Here is a 15,639-nt window from a genome sequence, read left to right on the forward strand (position 1 = left end):
GAGTTTTAGCTCCGTCTGCAACTGTTTCCACATTGCTCTCCAAAATTTAGCTGTGAACTGAGTTCCTTGATCCGAGACTACACTGTTTGGCAATCCATGCAACCGGTAGATTTCCCTGATGAATAACTTGGCTGTTTCTTTTGCCTCTAAGGCCCCTGAACAAGGGAGAAAATGCGCCATTTTGGTGAGTAAATCGACCACTACCAGGATGGCCGTCATTCCTTGTGACTTTGGTAGATCAGTTATAAAATCCATGGAAAGGTCCTTCCAGGGTTCGTTTGGGACAGGTAGCGGTTGTAACAGCCCGGCTGGCTTTCCTGTTTGTGTTTTCGCCCGCACACAGACAGAACAGGATTTTACATAGTTCTCAATGTCTCGACGCATTTTAGGCCACCAAAAGTCCTTGGCCACGTTCTGAATGGTTTTATAAATACCAAAGTGCCCCGCGGTGATGGAGTCATGGCACTGACGTAGGACTCTGAGTCTTAATTCTCCTTCTGGCACATACCTGGCTGCTTTGAACCATAATAGCTCATCTCGCCAGTGGAAACTTACTTCTGGATCTTGATCTTGTCCCGCCTCCTGAATATATCGTTGCAGGTCTGCATCTGCCTGTTGTGCCCTTTTTAGTTCTTCTTCCCATGAAGGCTGACATGATCCCAACATTAATTTCTCTGGCAGGATCACGTATTGAGGCTGGTCATCGTATCCACTTCCTTGGAATTGTGGTTGTCTGGATAAGGCGTCTGCTCTCTGGTTTTTAGCATGAGCATGATAAGTAATCTTGAAGTTGAACCTAGTGAAGAACTGGGACCACCTTATCTGTCTCTGGTTCAGCTTCCTGGCTGTTTGCAGGCTTTCCAGGTTCTTGTGGTCGGAGCGCACTTCAATCTGATGAGAGGCCCCCTCCAAGTATTGTCTCCAGTTCTCAAAAGAATCCTTGATGGGTAGTAGTTCCTTCTCCCAAACTGTATAGTTCTTCTCTGCAGGCTTTAACTTTCTAGAGAAGTACGCGCAGGGGTGCAGCTCCTTCCCTTCTTGGTCTAATTGCAGAAGGACCCCCCCGATGGCAAAATCCGAAGCATCGGCTTCCACGACGAAGGGGCGGGTTGGATCGGCGAAGCGCAGAATGGTTTCAGTAGCAAATCTTCTTTTCAGCTCCTCAAAGGTGTTTGTGGCGTTCTCTGTCCATTGGAATTTCTTCTTTCCCCTTAAACAGTCAGTCAGGGGGGCTGTTAATTTGGAGAACCCTGGAATGAACTTTCTGTAGTAATTGGCAAACCCTAGAAAACGTTGTACATCCTTTTTGGTGACAGGTTGACCCCAGTCCAGTATACAACTCACTTTCCCTGGGTCCATCTCCACTCCCCCCGCTGAGATTCGGTACCCAAGGAAGTCCAGAGACTTGAGGTCAAATCCACATTTCTCTAGCTTAGCATACAGATGATTTTCTCTCAGTCTCCTCAACACAGTTTTTACGTGCTGGTCATGGTCTTCTTGATTCTTTGAGAACACTAGGATATCATCCAAGTAACAAATTACATACGTGTCCAACAGGTCTCTAAACACGTTGTTCATGAACTTTTGAAACACGCCTGGACTCCCCGAAAATCCGAACGGCATGACCAAATATTCAAACTGACCGTAAGAAGTCAGAAATCCTGTTTTCCATTCATGTCCCTCCTTCATCCTGACCAGATTGTACGCTCCTCTTAAATCCAACTTCGTGAAGATTTTTGCTGAGCGCAGGCGGTCTAGTAGCTCTGAAATCAAGGACAGTGGGTAACTGTTAGGGATGGTGATCTGATTCAATGCCCGGTAGTCGTTACAAGGTCTGAGCTCCCCCCCCTTCTTCTTCACAAACAACAGGGGCGCTCCAGCAGGGGACTATGAGGGACGTATGAATCCTCGCTTCAGGTTCTTTTCCAGAAATTCCTTCAGGGCCTCCCTCTCAATCTCTGTGACAGAGTAAATTTTCCCCGATGGGATGCTGGCTCCTGGCACGAGATCAATCGCACAGTCGTAAGGGCGGTGGGGGGGTAGAGTCTCCGCCTCTTTTTCATCAAATACATCTTTGAATTCCTCATACTTCGAAGGAAGGGTCACTTGCTCGCTCTCTTGTACTGCCCCCGCTAAGGTGTTCTTGATTCCTTCGGGTTGACAGTTCTCCTGACAATATTGTGAGGTGAACCACACCACCACCTCCTTCCAGCTTATTTTGGGTTCGTGCTTGGCTAGCCAGGGCATTCCCAAAATCACCTCAAAGTTCGAGAGATCTGACACGTACAGCGAAATGAGCTCCTCATGCCCAGGAATTTGAAGTTTCAATTCCTCCGTGGCGTGTGTCACCCCTCCTGACTTCAGGGGTCTCCTATCGATGGTCTCCACAGATAGGGGAGCGTCCAGTTTCCATCTAGAAATTCCATAACGCTTGGCTAACTTTGCATCCATAAAATTCGTGGAGGCCCCACTGTCAATTAATGCAGTAGAGTTAAACATCACTCCTTGGGAAGTTGTAATCCGAATAGGTAGAACCAACACTCCTTTGGAGGGGGGTTGGATCATTGGAGGGCCTTTATACAACGCTGCCCCCAGTCCACCGGCCTGCACTTGGACTGGGTGTTCTAGTTTCCCGACGGCTCTGCCTTCCCCCCTTTCAGTCCACAATCTCTGGCCACATGGCCCGGTTTCGAACAATAAAAGCATAAACGTTCTCGGCGTCGTCTCTCTTTTTCTTCTTCTGACAGTCTCAGCCTAGCCCCTCCCTGTCCCTCGGGTGCATTACCTGCCGTTCCTGAAGTGGAAAGGACCTTGCTGCGGGATGCCGAGGCTGAATATCTCGGGACCTCCTGTTTCTTTTCCAGGCGCCTTCCTTCCAGCCGGTGATCGATCTGTAAACATTGCCGGATTAGCCCTGGCAGGTCAGTGGGGGGGGAGGTCCTGGCCAGCTCATCCAGGATCTCAGCATTTAATCCACTCCAGTACATAAACATCAAGGCTGCCTCATTATAACCAGTTTCCTGGGACAAAATTTTAAAAGCATTAGTGTACTTGGAAACAGTTCCTTTGGCTTGTTTCAGTGCGCCTAGCTGCCGCGCTACTGTTTCAGCTCGTTGCGGGTCTTGAAACATCTCGGTCATTTCTTGTATAAATCCTCTGTATCTTCCTAGGAGGGTATCCTTTCTCACCAGGTACGGGGTCACCCATTTTGCAGCTTCTCCCTCCAGGAGGCTGATCACGAAGGCCACTTTAGCCCCATCACTCGGAAATTCTGCATTCCTGACATCCAAGTATAACTCACATTGAGCCACAAAGTTGCCAACTGATCACTTTGCCCCGCATACTTTGGGGGTAATCCAATGGGAACCTTCACCGCCGCGGCTGGAGGGGCTGCCCGCATCCGATCGACCGTGGCTTGCAAGGCCTGATTATCCGTCTTTAGCACCTTGACTGCTGCCAGCAAGGTTTGAACATCCGTCTGCAGATCAGCCACATTAGTCCTCAAACGTCTCACTTCTTCCGTCTCAGAAGTGGGATTTGGTCCCCCCGCCGCTCCCTTTGACATCTTGTCATGGTCAAGTGAAGAGAGCGTAGAGGGTGAATTAGGTGGCTCTGTCAAGCTGTCAGGCCCAGGATGGGACTCAGGAACCAGGCTTGTGGTTGAAAGCAATTCAGTTTTTATTAAGGTAATATCCAAACATAGACTGTGCCTTCTCATGAAGCAACACAAAGTTACAGGTCCTGCGACGTGGAAGAAAGTTGACAGAGCAAGGGACCACTTTCCCGCCTGTCCCTTAAGAGGGGGGCAAACGGGCGCGAAGCCTTTTGCTCCTCCTTACCGGACCCTCGGTCACCACCCTCCTGCCCCCCTTCCTTTCCTGTCTTTTCAACTGTCTTCGCGTACGTGGCGATGGGGGAAGCACGGGCCCCTCCTCTTCTGAAGTCTCCGACTCTGGGATGGGGGAAAGAGGGGGGTCAAGCTTCAAACTGTCTTGCAATCTCTCGCCGCTTTTCTCTGGCTCAGGAGGCAGCATGGGAACTTCGAGGGAAGACTCCAGTTCTGTGAGACCGTCAAGGTCTCCGTTGCTATGCAACGCTATCTCTGGAATTTCCTCTCCTTCTCCAGTCTGCTCTAACGAACTGGGTCCCTCCTCCTCCGTTTCTGAATCCTCATACCCCCAACCTGGCACCTGGACATCTGAGCCCCTGACACCAAGTATGCCTGGTTTGTGGGGGAGGGGCAGAGGATGGAGCTTGTGGGGCCATATGCAGTGATTAGTTCCCCTCTTATTTCCTGTTGTTTATCTCTCCACCCTTTTTCTGACAGAGTACCTGAGTTTTCTCTTCCTATAAGTTGTGGGTGACAGATTATTAGGGGTCAGAAGATGGTGGCTTTGAGGGGTGGGATTACTCCTCCTCAGGGCCATAAGGCTAAATGAAGGGGTTTTGACCAACTTTCCAAATCAGTCAATAAAAGTTACCAGTCCATGAAAAAGTTTGCTTATATACTGTATACAGTAATACCTCATTTAATAAATTCTCCAGGAAAGAAGCTCCTTGTAACAAAGTCTTTTTTTTTATGTGGTGGACATGGCAGGGGCAGACACTGGGACATAGTCAGACTGTGGCTCCTTGTCTACTGGATTGTGGCTGCTACAGACAGCTCTCCATACATGGCTGGAATGGTGCTCCTTGCCAGGTGGCACCAGACGCAGAGCTTGGAAAAGTTACTTTTTTGAACTACAACTCCCATCAGCCCAATCCAGTGGCCATGCTAGCTGGGGCTGATGGGAGTTGTAGTTCAAAAAAACTAACTTTTCCAAGCTGTGCACAGACGCCTCCACAGTAAACAGTGCTTCAGGTTCCCTGGAAGTGCTGTTCACTGCAGACTCATCTGTTCACGTGTAGGGGAGGATGGCAGAGAGAGAAAAAGCACAGGGGGGGGGATGATGGCTGCTTCTTGCTTGCCTGCTCGAGTGTATTGAGAGGAGAACTGTGCTCAGAGCTTTAGAATGCTATAGCAAGATGCTACTTGATAAAAGAAAAAAGGCAAGGCAGTCATCCCTGAATGCATTTTGGAAGAAGCCTTCAAGTGGTCTGTATGCAAGCCTTACCCGACCTTGTTGTTTCATTTCAGACATGCGTAGCTTTGAATAAAAAGTTTGGTGAAATATGTTGAACTGCTCTTCTTTTTTGTAGTGTAGGAACCTATCCCCATTCTTTCCATATCATTCCTGCCTCTGGTACCAACGTTTTTGTTAAAACAGTAATGTCCAGGAATGCATGTACTTTGTTAAGTTTTTTTAAAAAACAAAGGGTTCACCCAAAAGCAATTATACTGTTAAAATAGGGCCAGTTGTCCTATTTAGAACATGGATGAATGGAGGACTTTGAATATTTTTTTCAGTTCTATTCCTACCCAATCCTGCTGAGTTGAGGAGAGTGCCATTATATTAGTATAAGATATTGCACACATGCTTCTGTACTGTAGTTTCTACAAGGGCGTGAGGGTAGATTGCTGCACGCCATCCTGGAACTTTTCCCAGATACATCTGATGCAGTTCTTTGGGAAATATGTTTAAATGATATCTGTCCCTTTGTTATTTTTAAATGTTGTGAAATTTTAAAATATTGTAATTAATATTAGGGCTAAAATACATGATGATCACTAATTTATGATGATCTTGCTGTTGTATTGTCTTCTTCTGATTGGTTGGAATGGTCACTGGATCAATAAATATTCTCTTGTGTGATACTGTATAGCGGTGTGCATACAAACATATTCAATGAGGTGTATTGAGCTGGTGTGGCATGATGATTACGAATGTGTTGTGAGCCAGGAAGTCCCCAGCTGAAATCTACTTAGCCCCAGGCTCAATGGATGGCCTCAGGAAAGCCAGTGTTCTCTCAGTTTCATTGCCTGCACCCAGCTGCAATATGGGGACACAAAAATGGTTTGCCTCTGAAGCTAAAGCTGTTCTGCCTTTGTATTCTCATTATTGCAGTCCGGTGCTTAATATGTTGTCCTCCGATGTTTTTTTCAGAACTGCTTTGTCCCGATTTTTGCAGTAAAGCATTATTATAGTGCCAGCTTATCCAGTGAGAAGAGGAAGAGTGCTGTTAAGGCTTTTAAGGCCTACTGTGCCTTTAATTAAAAGTTTTGTTCTTGCAGCTTCCACCCCATTATTGCTTCATGTTCATTGCAATGTGGGGGTTGCATCTTAATTGTCCCTTATTTAGTCAGCTTCTGCTCTTTACTGGAGGTACAGGATGGAATGTGGGCTTTGATTCCTGGCATTGTTGCATTATTTTTAAATATGTCTTTATTATATTATAAATCGCTTCAGGATGCCTCATGAGAAGCGATTCATAAATGAAATATGTTGTAATAGTTGTTATTGCTAGTTTGCTATGAAAGAAATAATAAGAAAATGAATGGAAACCAGTAAGTTAAACCCCTCCACAACAGAAGCGGACTGATTAAACAGCAATTCATCACTCATCTCCCAAACTGCTCTGAAAATGAAGCAAAAATAAACAAGGGCAGAACTTGCAAAGAGGAACCTTTTAGTGCTGAAGCAATCTGGATTCTTAAGCCTCACCCTCATCTATTCCTCTTATTATTAATGCAATTTTTTGGCATAAAAGTGTATTTTTAAAGCACTTTCTGTAACAAAGTATGGAAAGCAGCCATAAGACACATTGTTAACCCATTTTCTTTTGTAAACAACTGGACATAATCCTCTGAATGAGGGGGCAGGAATATGTTGGAAAACTTTGGCTCTCAGGAATAAGAACAAGACGTCATATCCAGGACCTCTCTTTAAGAACTTTATTTAAAATGGAATGTATGCATCATAATTTCCATGTCTGCCCAAGAAACATCTCCGTTAGACATTTGACACTCTAGGAATCCCTTCCCCACATTAGGTTATTTAATTATTATCTCTCCAGTTATTTTATTATGAAACGTTTCTGATTTATTACTCATTCAACATTTATATCTTTGCCTATTGCCAAAAGATAAACTGAAATTACTATCCAGTCTGCAGAATTTTAATTGCAAATATTTCTACTGCCACCTTCAATTTATTCTAGTTTAGTGCTGCTATTTTTAGTTTTTATTCTGTTTTTAACATTTTTATTTTTATGTATGTTTACTTTGATTCTTGCTTTGGGTGCATATGTTGTAGAAACATGAGAGGACAATAAATATTTGGATAATTTCAAGTGTCTGCAAGTGGCTAAAGGCAGAATATTTTGTGTTAGCCATTGTCATTTTTCAGTAACAGAAAAACTAGCAAAACTGAATGGAGGAAAATTCATTCTGATGCCAGCAGGGGGGGTATGCACTTGTCTCTTTCTACCAGTTAAGAGATTCCCTGAGAATTGCAAATTTTGTTCAAAACTAGTTTTGTAATGAGTAGTTTTTAAATTCTTGATTAGCAAGAAAAGTAGACTAAGAGAGACATTATCCTAGCAATATGGTGTTGTGATTATGGAACCAGAACAAGCTGTAGTGAGTGATCCTTTTCTGTTTCCTGGCTGAAAACAGAAAAGAAATCCTTGCACGCAGAGGGGAAAAATGGGTGGTTATGCAGAAATGAAGAAAAATAGTGGGCCAATTTGCTTGTTGTAGTTTCCTGTTGTCAGAGCTCAAGCTTGCATCAGATCCATGTCTGCCATCTTCATTTGCAGGGTATTTTTTCCTTATGTTAGGATCAGCACTAGAGTTAAAAGTTAAATTCTGAGCCTTCTGGGAACTGAGTTGGAATTTCAGTGCAAACTTTGCCCATATTTCTTGTTATTACCTGTTCTCTCTCCTCTTCAGGGCTCTGAAATTCTTTGAATTTCCTAATCTTGCCAGCAGCATTGCCTTATCCTTTTTCACATTCTACCTTGCTTGCACCAGGTTCTTAACTTGGTCTCTCAACATGCCATCATTTCACCCCCTCTATTGAAATACCATGGCGCCCCTCCCTGTGGGCCATAGCAAGAAGGGGCAAATCATGCACACACAACATATGTTAACATTTTTAAAAATCTTGGTTTGCAGCTCATTTTTAACAGGGTTCATATTTGAATTAAGAAAGGGCCAACATTAGCTCATAAGCCCTGCCTTTCCTACCAAGTGCTCTCATTTGCCTCACGTCTTGGATCATCTGGCATATGAGTCAGCAGGTGGAATGGATAATAAAGACAGAACTTTGCCAGAACATCTGTTGCTCTCCACCTTGATGGGGAAGAGATTAAAGAGCCCTCTGCCTATACCTTAGCTTGGCAGAAAACAGCTAAGATCCATAAAGAAAGGGGTATTGGACTCAGGGGTTATCCTGGGAGCCACACTTGGCTCCTGAAGTGCCAGTTATCTATCCCTGCCTTAATTGTAAGGCCATCCCTCTTGTAGTGTAGAATAATGAGAGTAGACTATTTTATAAGTGGATTTTAAGGGTTCTGATCTCATAAAGCAGCAAATGGAGCATTCTTTTGGCAACTGCTGCCAACGCTTCCACTAGTTTAATTGAGTTAGAATGTAGCACAGTGGTTGAAAATCTGGTGCATTTAATTAACTTTAGAAGACAGAAGGGCTGTAGCTCACTGGGAAACACATGCTTTGCATATGGAAGGTCCCAGGTTCAATCCTCTTCGTATCACTTGCAGTAAGGCAAGTGAGCGAGTGAGCGAGCAGGCAGGGTGAGAGAGCGGGGGGTGGGGGCAGTAGGGCCAGTGATCGAGCGGGCAGGCGGGTGGGTGGTGGGGTAGGGCGAGCAAGTGGAGATCCACCATCCAGAGATCACCACTGCAAGCCCGAAAGGGTAACCCTAATTCACACACACTCGTATCATAGTCACTCACCTGCACAGCTCTTCTCCTCCATTCTGCTGCTTCCTCCTCCTCCTCCTTCTTCCTCCTTGCCCTCCAGCTTTCTCCCTCCACTCCTTTCTTCTCCACCACCGTCCATTCTTGAAGCATTTTTCTCTCTCTCTCCACCTCCTCCCTTATGGCCTCCTAACACAGAGCTCGAGGGAAGAGCAACGCTGCACAGAAGCCCAGTGTGAGGCACATGTCTTTTGTCCACCAACCACAGGAGCAGAAGACTTCCCCTGCTTCCCCCCAGTAACGTCCAAAAGTAATGCCGAAAACATTACAGTTGCAGTTGAAAAGTAATGAAATTACCACTCGTTCTGTTACAAGCAAAATGTAACGAAGTTACCCACTTGTTACTCAAAAAAATAAATTACAAGTAACTCGTTATTTGTAACGTGTTACTTCCAAGCTCTGGTGTTATCTGCATTTATAGCAGGCTTATACGTGGCCCCTTACCTGGTGCCCTGTAATGATTAAAAACAATTTCCTGGAAACCAGGCGGGTGAACAATCTTCACAAATGGTGGTTCTTTTTATTTTTGTTAGATCACAAATGACCCAACAGAAGTATATAAGTAAGCTGTCAGAAACATAAATTTTGTGAGTTAGTAACTTTTGTTAATAGATAGACAAGCTTAAATATGTCACTTCCATAGTATTATGTAACTCACATTGAGATTAAACCAATGCTGTTTCCCCTTTAGTTTTATTGCATTGTATGTATGTTATGAATAATGTGACTATCCCCATATTTCCTGTTGAAAATAAGAAAGTACAAAGGATGCAGCATTTGGAAAAAGGATACTTCCCCATCTGTTTCTGTCCAAACAGACAGAAGTTAGCTTGAAACTAAGAATCAGACATACTTTCCCTTTCATATTGCTTCCACTGGAAAAATCTGATCAGCAGATCTTCTGAAAACTAAAGCAAATAAAACAGCAATGAGTTTTGTGGCACCTTAAAGATTTACAAATCAAATCTGGCACAAAGTATAAATGCTGTATTGGCTGATGTGGATCCACTGGTAGTCTAAGTTGGAGAGTATAAATGTGATCGTGGAGTTCTACACATCAGCTTCCCCTGCAAATGTTTAGCTCTTAGTTTTTAAATTGCAGCAACAACAAACTATCCATCCATCAACCTCAATATTATTCATGTTGTGAATCTTTATTGTTAATTAGGAAAAGTGGATACTGCAGGGCAGTTCAGATTAATATGAGCAATGCAATTGTGCTGACTAGTTAATGTGGAATAGGAACATTTCATTACCATTTATAGGTTAGCACATATCTTTGTTTTCCATTCTCTTCTCTATCATTATTTTATGGCAAGCCAGTGTTGGACACAGATAATTGCACACTAATGAGTGCCCTCTTTAATTCACCAAAGGTCTTTTGTCTTGAAGCAGAGGTGACAAAAAACAATTTATTTCTTGAATTGCAAGCTGGAAATAAAGTTTGGTGTTAAATTAATGAAAAATAATGTCACTAAATGTCTTATTGTTTGTCTTTAACTTTATTTTAAAGGAATGTTGGCACAACTCAGAAATAATACACAAAGATATAGTGGGTATGAATTGAGGCTACGTTTGGGTTCTGGAGGTTCTGCTGATCTGATTACAGCTGTGAGTTGGAGAACAGGGCGACAGGCTGCATGAAAGCAGTTCTCTTCATTGTAATGCAATTATTTTGAGGGGGCTCAAAATAAGTAATTAAAATTAATCAAATCCATTCCCCTACATTTTGTTGTGCTGAAATGGCATGTTTTATTCTAAATGCAACAACTGAGTTTTTGAAGAGCACGTTTGACTGATTTTACAGGATCCAGATAATGCTATGTAAATGATAGGCCCTGCTTGTACAAGCATATCTCTGCCCAGCATCAGAGAGGCCCTTCCTTCTTCTTGGATCATTTTCCCTGGAGAGACAATAGCATGTGACCTGGCACAATACCACACTTACCTGTACCTGAGGTTTACCTGAACCTACTGTCTATTTGTCTGGGCTTATCTCTCTATCTCTCTTTCCTCTTGATACTGATTAAAGAAATGTATATATAAGCAGGACAATACAGTTCTCTGAAGTAGTAGTTAAGATCTCAAGCCAAGTCTCAATTACAGTAAAACATGCAACAGCTGACCCCATGAAAAGTCCCTTTAAGAACTTGCTTATTTTAAAACCTTGGTAGTTACGTTTGTATTTGAGGAGCTTTTCTCTTATAGCAAAAGGAACAAAGTGATGGCTCTCGCATTCAATGTTCACTCTCCTGATGAAGCTGTGAAAGACGGTGTGTTCCAGTGGATAGATAGCTATGGGCTTGGACCCAAGTTGAAGTCTGTGTTCATTCCTGGACAATCTGGATGACCCTGTGCCAAGTCACACTCTCTCAGCTTCAGTCCTGCAGACTGTAAATTGGAATTGTTGTGGCCTGTTTTACGGGGTTGTCACGATGTGGCTAAATGTGAAAGACATTAATGCACCTCTTGCATCATAAAAGTGCTATATAAATCACAGTATTTTGAAAGAAAGAAAAAATCTCCCTGGCATTTTTCTTTATATTGTAGGTGCCACTGCAGACACTTTGGCAAGTACCTTATAGCTGTGCAGTAACTCTCAGTGAATGATTCCCTTTCTTCCTTCTTCTCAGGTTGTTAGCAGAGTGGCAGCACAGCAGGGCTTTGACCTGGATCTTGGATACAGGCTGCTGGCCGTCTGTGCAGCCAACAGAGACAAGTTCACACCAAAATCAGCTGGTAAGGAAAGCCGGTTTTCTTTCTAGCAGTTGCCTATTGAGAGAATATTGACACACTTTGGAATGTACTTTACTCTGCTGTAGGAAATGGATAGACTTCTGCCATATATTTTAGCATTACTTGTGTGATGTACTGAAACTAGATACTTTACATGAGTTTCCTCTGTTCCTCATTTATTCTCCACACCAGCTGCAGAGAAGTGCTGTCTGGGCGTTGGGGAGGTGTACCAGACAGACAGACAGACATTTCTGACAGATCTTTGATATTTCCAGTACAATTACTCACACTGCTAAAAGCAAGGATGTTGTAATTATCATGACTTTTCCTTCTCAGTGAAGATACATATCTGCTGTTCCAAATAAGGCTTCAAGTTTAAAAACATCCAATCCATGGGGAAGAGGTGCTAAAAGTGGATGTATGATATGATGTTCAGTAAAACCAATAGCTGAAGTTATTTGCAATAACAATTAATTACTGCTTTGTATTGGATAGCAGGATTCCGTGCTTTTGAATGGAGAACGTAATGCACAGTTAAACTTATTGCACGTAACATGCATGGGAATAACACAGTGATTGGGATTTGTGTTGTGAAAGCTGCATATCAGTTTTTGCAGACAAGTGTCACAAACGTGATACTTATGTGTGGGAAGGTGGAGATATATGAAGCAGTAAAGTGGCAGGTTTCATCACTGCAGAAGAAGCAATTATAAATGGAAAAACTTCAGCAATGTGAGTAATTATGCAGGAAAATGACAATTAAGCTTTCAGTTGTACAGGTGGTTGTCACTAGACTTTGTTGTGTTTCTTAATTATTGCTGGGTTTGCTTTGGTTCTAAGAACTTGTTTGTATTCAGGATTGTATTGTTATTGTTCAGGTGATTAGTACAGCCACTTTATCCATGACAGTTTTTCTACATAAAAATAATCTCTGGGCAGAACTATATGTTATGATGGCAAGCACATGTTTTCCAAGTGCATGTTTGCTGGTTAACAATAATGTAGTGGCTGTATATGGACCTAAAGTATCGTTCAGCAGTATAGGAACAAGTCTTGGGCTAATACACTCCTCCCTCTCCTCTCCCAGCATGACCACAAAGAGTAGATCAGACTACTGACTGAAGCTTAGCATTATGCCTAGACGAGATAAATAGCAGTTAGTCTTAGCTATTATTTATTAGGGCAGCCTTTGCCAACCTGGTGCCCTGCAGGTGTTTTGGATGTTTCAGCTGCCTGAAACTGATGGGTTTTGTAGACGAAAACATCTGCAGGGCATCAGGTTAGCAAAAACTGATTTAAGGCATCAAGCCAGAATCATTAACCATAATTTAAAGTTGCCTTGTTTACCTAAACCAGTGGTTCCCAAGTTATTTTTCCCCATGAACCACTTGAGAATTACTGAGGGACTTGGTAGACCACTTCATTATTTTTCTGCCTGTTTTTGCAACTGTAATGCACTGTGCTAGATGCAATAAGATTTTAAATTGTATTTTATTGCTTCTTTTATTTATTCTATATTATAATTCAAATTGTAATACAATAAAATACACACACAAAAATCTGATGAACTCTCCAGAAGAGTTCAACACTCCAGACATCTGTCTGGTGAAATTCTTCTTCTTTATTATTAAATTTATATCCCGCCCTTCCTCCCAAAGGGAGCCCAGGGCAAAACATTGCAATTAAAAACAATTCCAATTCCAGAAATCAATATCACAAATCTGTTGCCTCCATAAAATTCCTACAGAATGGATAGATGGATGGGGATCCATCCATCTATAAATTGTTTAAAGTTTTGTCTGTTTGTTTTAAAGGGATGAACTCCCTTTTGTGAATCGCCCTATATTTTCTAATTGTTTTCCCTTTATTTTCTAATTGTTTGCTCTAGTCTAGTAGAGCTTCTTCGTTTGTGACAAGAAAGCATAGACCTACATTACGATAAAAGAGTGCCTATCTCCTGTGTCCAACTATTGCCATATCTCTGATGCAATGTTTTTCAAAGTGGTGAATGTATCACATTGTTTGCAGCCTTACAAATGTGTTCCCAAAGTTGCTAGCCCACATAAAAATGTTACTATGCTTCTTACCAGTGAATGTTGAAATTATTGCTGGAGGCCATTGCATAATAGGCTATATGGTATTTGCTGCTGCTGCTGCTGCTAATTCTAAAAGTGGTGGTGGTGGTAAAGATTTTAAAAACTTCCCTGCTTATTCACCTAGATTAAATTCTAACTTACTGTGACCATGGCATAGCAAATGGCTATTTACAAACCTGAGTTATTGGAGCAAGCATTTTCCACTACGCACTCAGCTCTCTGGGCAGTATTCATAGTTGAATGTATTATTCTTACAACTGACTGTTAACAAATTTCCTTGGTGAGCTACTGAAATTCAAGTTGTCTATGGAGCGAGCTTTCATATGAGAGGTGAACAACTTTTTGCATTGAGGAACATACTGGAAAGCTAAGATGGATAACTTTTAAAAATGGCAGTGGTCCATTTGTGGATCACAACTACCTGTCAAAGACCAGTGTTTTAATGTTTTAGACCCAGCCCCATGGTATTATTTTGTTCTGTTGCTCAGACTAATATAGTAGGGCCCCACTCATATGGCAGGTTACATTCCAGGCCCCCGCCGAAAAGTGAAAACCGCCGGAAAGTGGGGCCCTAATGTGTTCCAGCTGCCACGTTTCAGCTGATAGCAATCAGCTGGAGTGCGTGAGCTCCCCGGTCTCCAGCTGATTGAGTGCTTCAGCTGATCAGCTGGAGCGCGTGATCAGCTGGAGCGCGTGATCAGCTGGAGCGCAGGGAGCTCGCGCACTTCAGCTGATTGCTGTCAGTTGGAGCGTGGCGGCTGGAGCTCCCCGTGCTACAGCTGATCGCCCCTGGCACCGCCGTATTAGCGGAATGCCGAAAAGCGGGGCCTACTGTAAATGAAAATATGCTAGGGTGTATGGCTACTCTTTTCTTTTACGTGGTGCTTACGAAATATTCCTGAGTCCAGTGTGTACCTTGGTGTGTGTGTGTGTAATATACAGTAATACCTCGATTAACAAAGCACATGTGTTCCTGGACATTACTTCTTTAACAGAAACTTAACTGTTCCTACCAGAGGTAGGAATAACATAGAAAAAATAGGGATAGGTTCCTACACCACAAAAAATGAGAGCAGTTCAACATATTTCAGCAAACTTTTTATTCAAAACTAATAATACACATGTCAGAAATGAAACAACCAGGTCACTTAAAACTTACATAAATAAACGACAACATTGTGAACCTTCTACAGCCCACCTGAAGGCTTCTTCCAAAATGCATCCAGGGATGCCTGCTTTGCCTTTTTTCTTTTATCATGTAGCATCTTGTTGTAGTAATCTAAAGCTTTGAGCACAGTTCTCCTCTCTGTGCACTTGAGCAGGCAGGTAAAGGGCAGCCGCTGCCACCACCACCACCCTGTGCTTTGTCTCTCTCTGCCATCCTCCCCTATAATAGAGCAGACGCGTCTGCAGTAATCAGTGCTTCCAGGACACCTGAAGCACTGTTTACTGTGGGGGTGTTTGCGCCACCTGGCAAGGAGCACCATTCCAGCCATGTGTGAGAAAGCTGCATGCATCTGCCGCAATCCAGTGGACAAGGAGCCACATTCTGACTATGTCAATGGCCCCTTCACCCAAAAAAGACTTTGTTAAAAGGAGTTTCTTTCCTGGATGATTTGTTAACTGAGGCATTAACTATATATTTGCGTATATATATTTCGCATGTATATGATTCTGTGATTGTAAACAGTGATACCTTAACTTAGATACAACTGAGATAAAGGAAATTCAGGAGGATTTTTGAGTGCAATTTTCCTGTTCTAGCCACACTTCAATCTTACGTACCGGTATCTAGGATTCTAGAGACCCAAAGACCTGCCTTTCTAAGAAGAGACAGCAAACATTTTCCTTATGCCACTAACTTAGGAGAAGCAGTACAGTTGTTTTTGTGAGCTGAGATCTTCTTGTTAGAATCAGCCACTTTGTT

At 42.9% G+C, this 15,639-nt stretch overlaps 1 protein-coding gene across 20 annotated transcripts in view; it reads left to right on the forward strand.

The window, feature by feature from the left end:
• ZMIZ1 (zinc finger MIZ-type containing 1) overlaps positions 1-15,639 on the forward strand; it is a 621,029-nt gene that overhangs the window by 390,736 nt on the left and 214,654 nt on the right. For 19 of the 20 annotated variants that reach the window (XM_061634913.1, XM_061634912.1, XM_061634907.1 and 16 more), the window contains one exon: positions 11,514-11,619. In XM_061634913.1, coding sequence (XP_061490897.1) covers positions 11,514-11,619 — 106 coding nt within the window. Of the gene's footprint in view, positions 1-11,513; positions 11,620-15,639 lie in introns of those variants that run through there. The other variant, XM_061634926.1, reaches the window with a different exon arrangement.

This window comes from Rhineura floridana, chromosome 7, assembly GCF_030035675.1.
Source record: "Rhineura floridana isolate rRhiFlo1 chromosome 7, rRhiFlo1.hap2, whole genome shotgun sequence".
NCBI classification, from domain to species: Eukaryota; Metazoa; Chordata; class Lepidosauria; order Squamata; family Rhineuridae; genus Rhineura; species Rhineura floridana.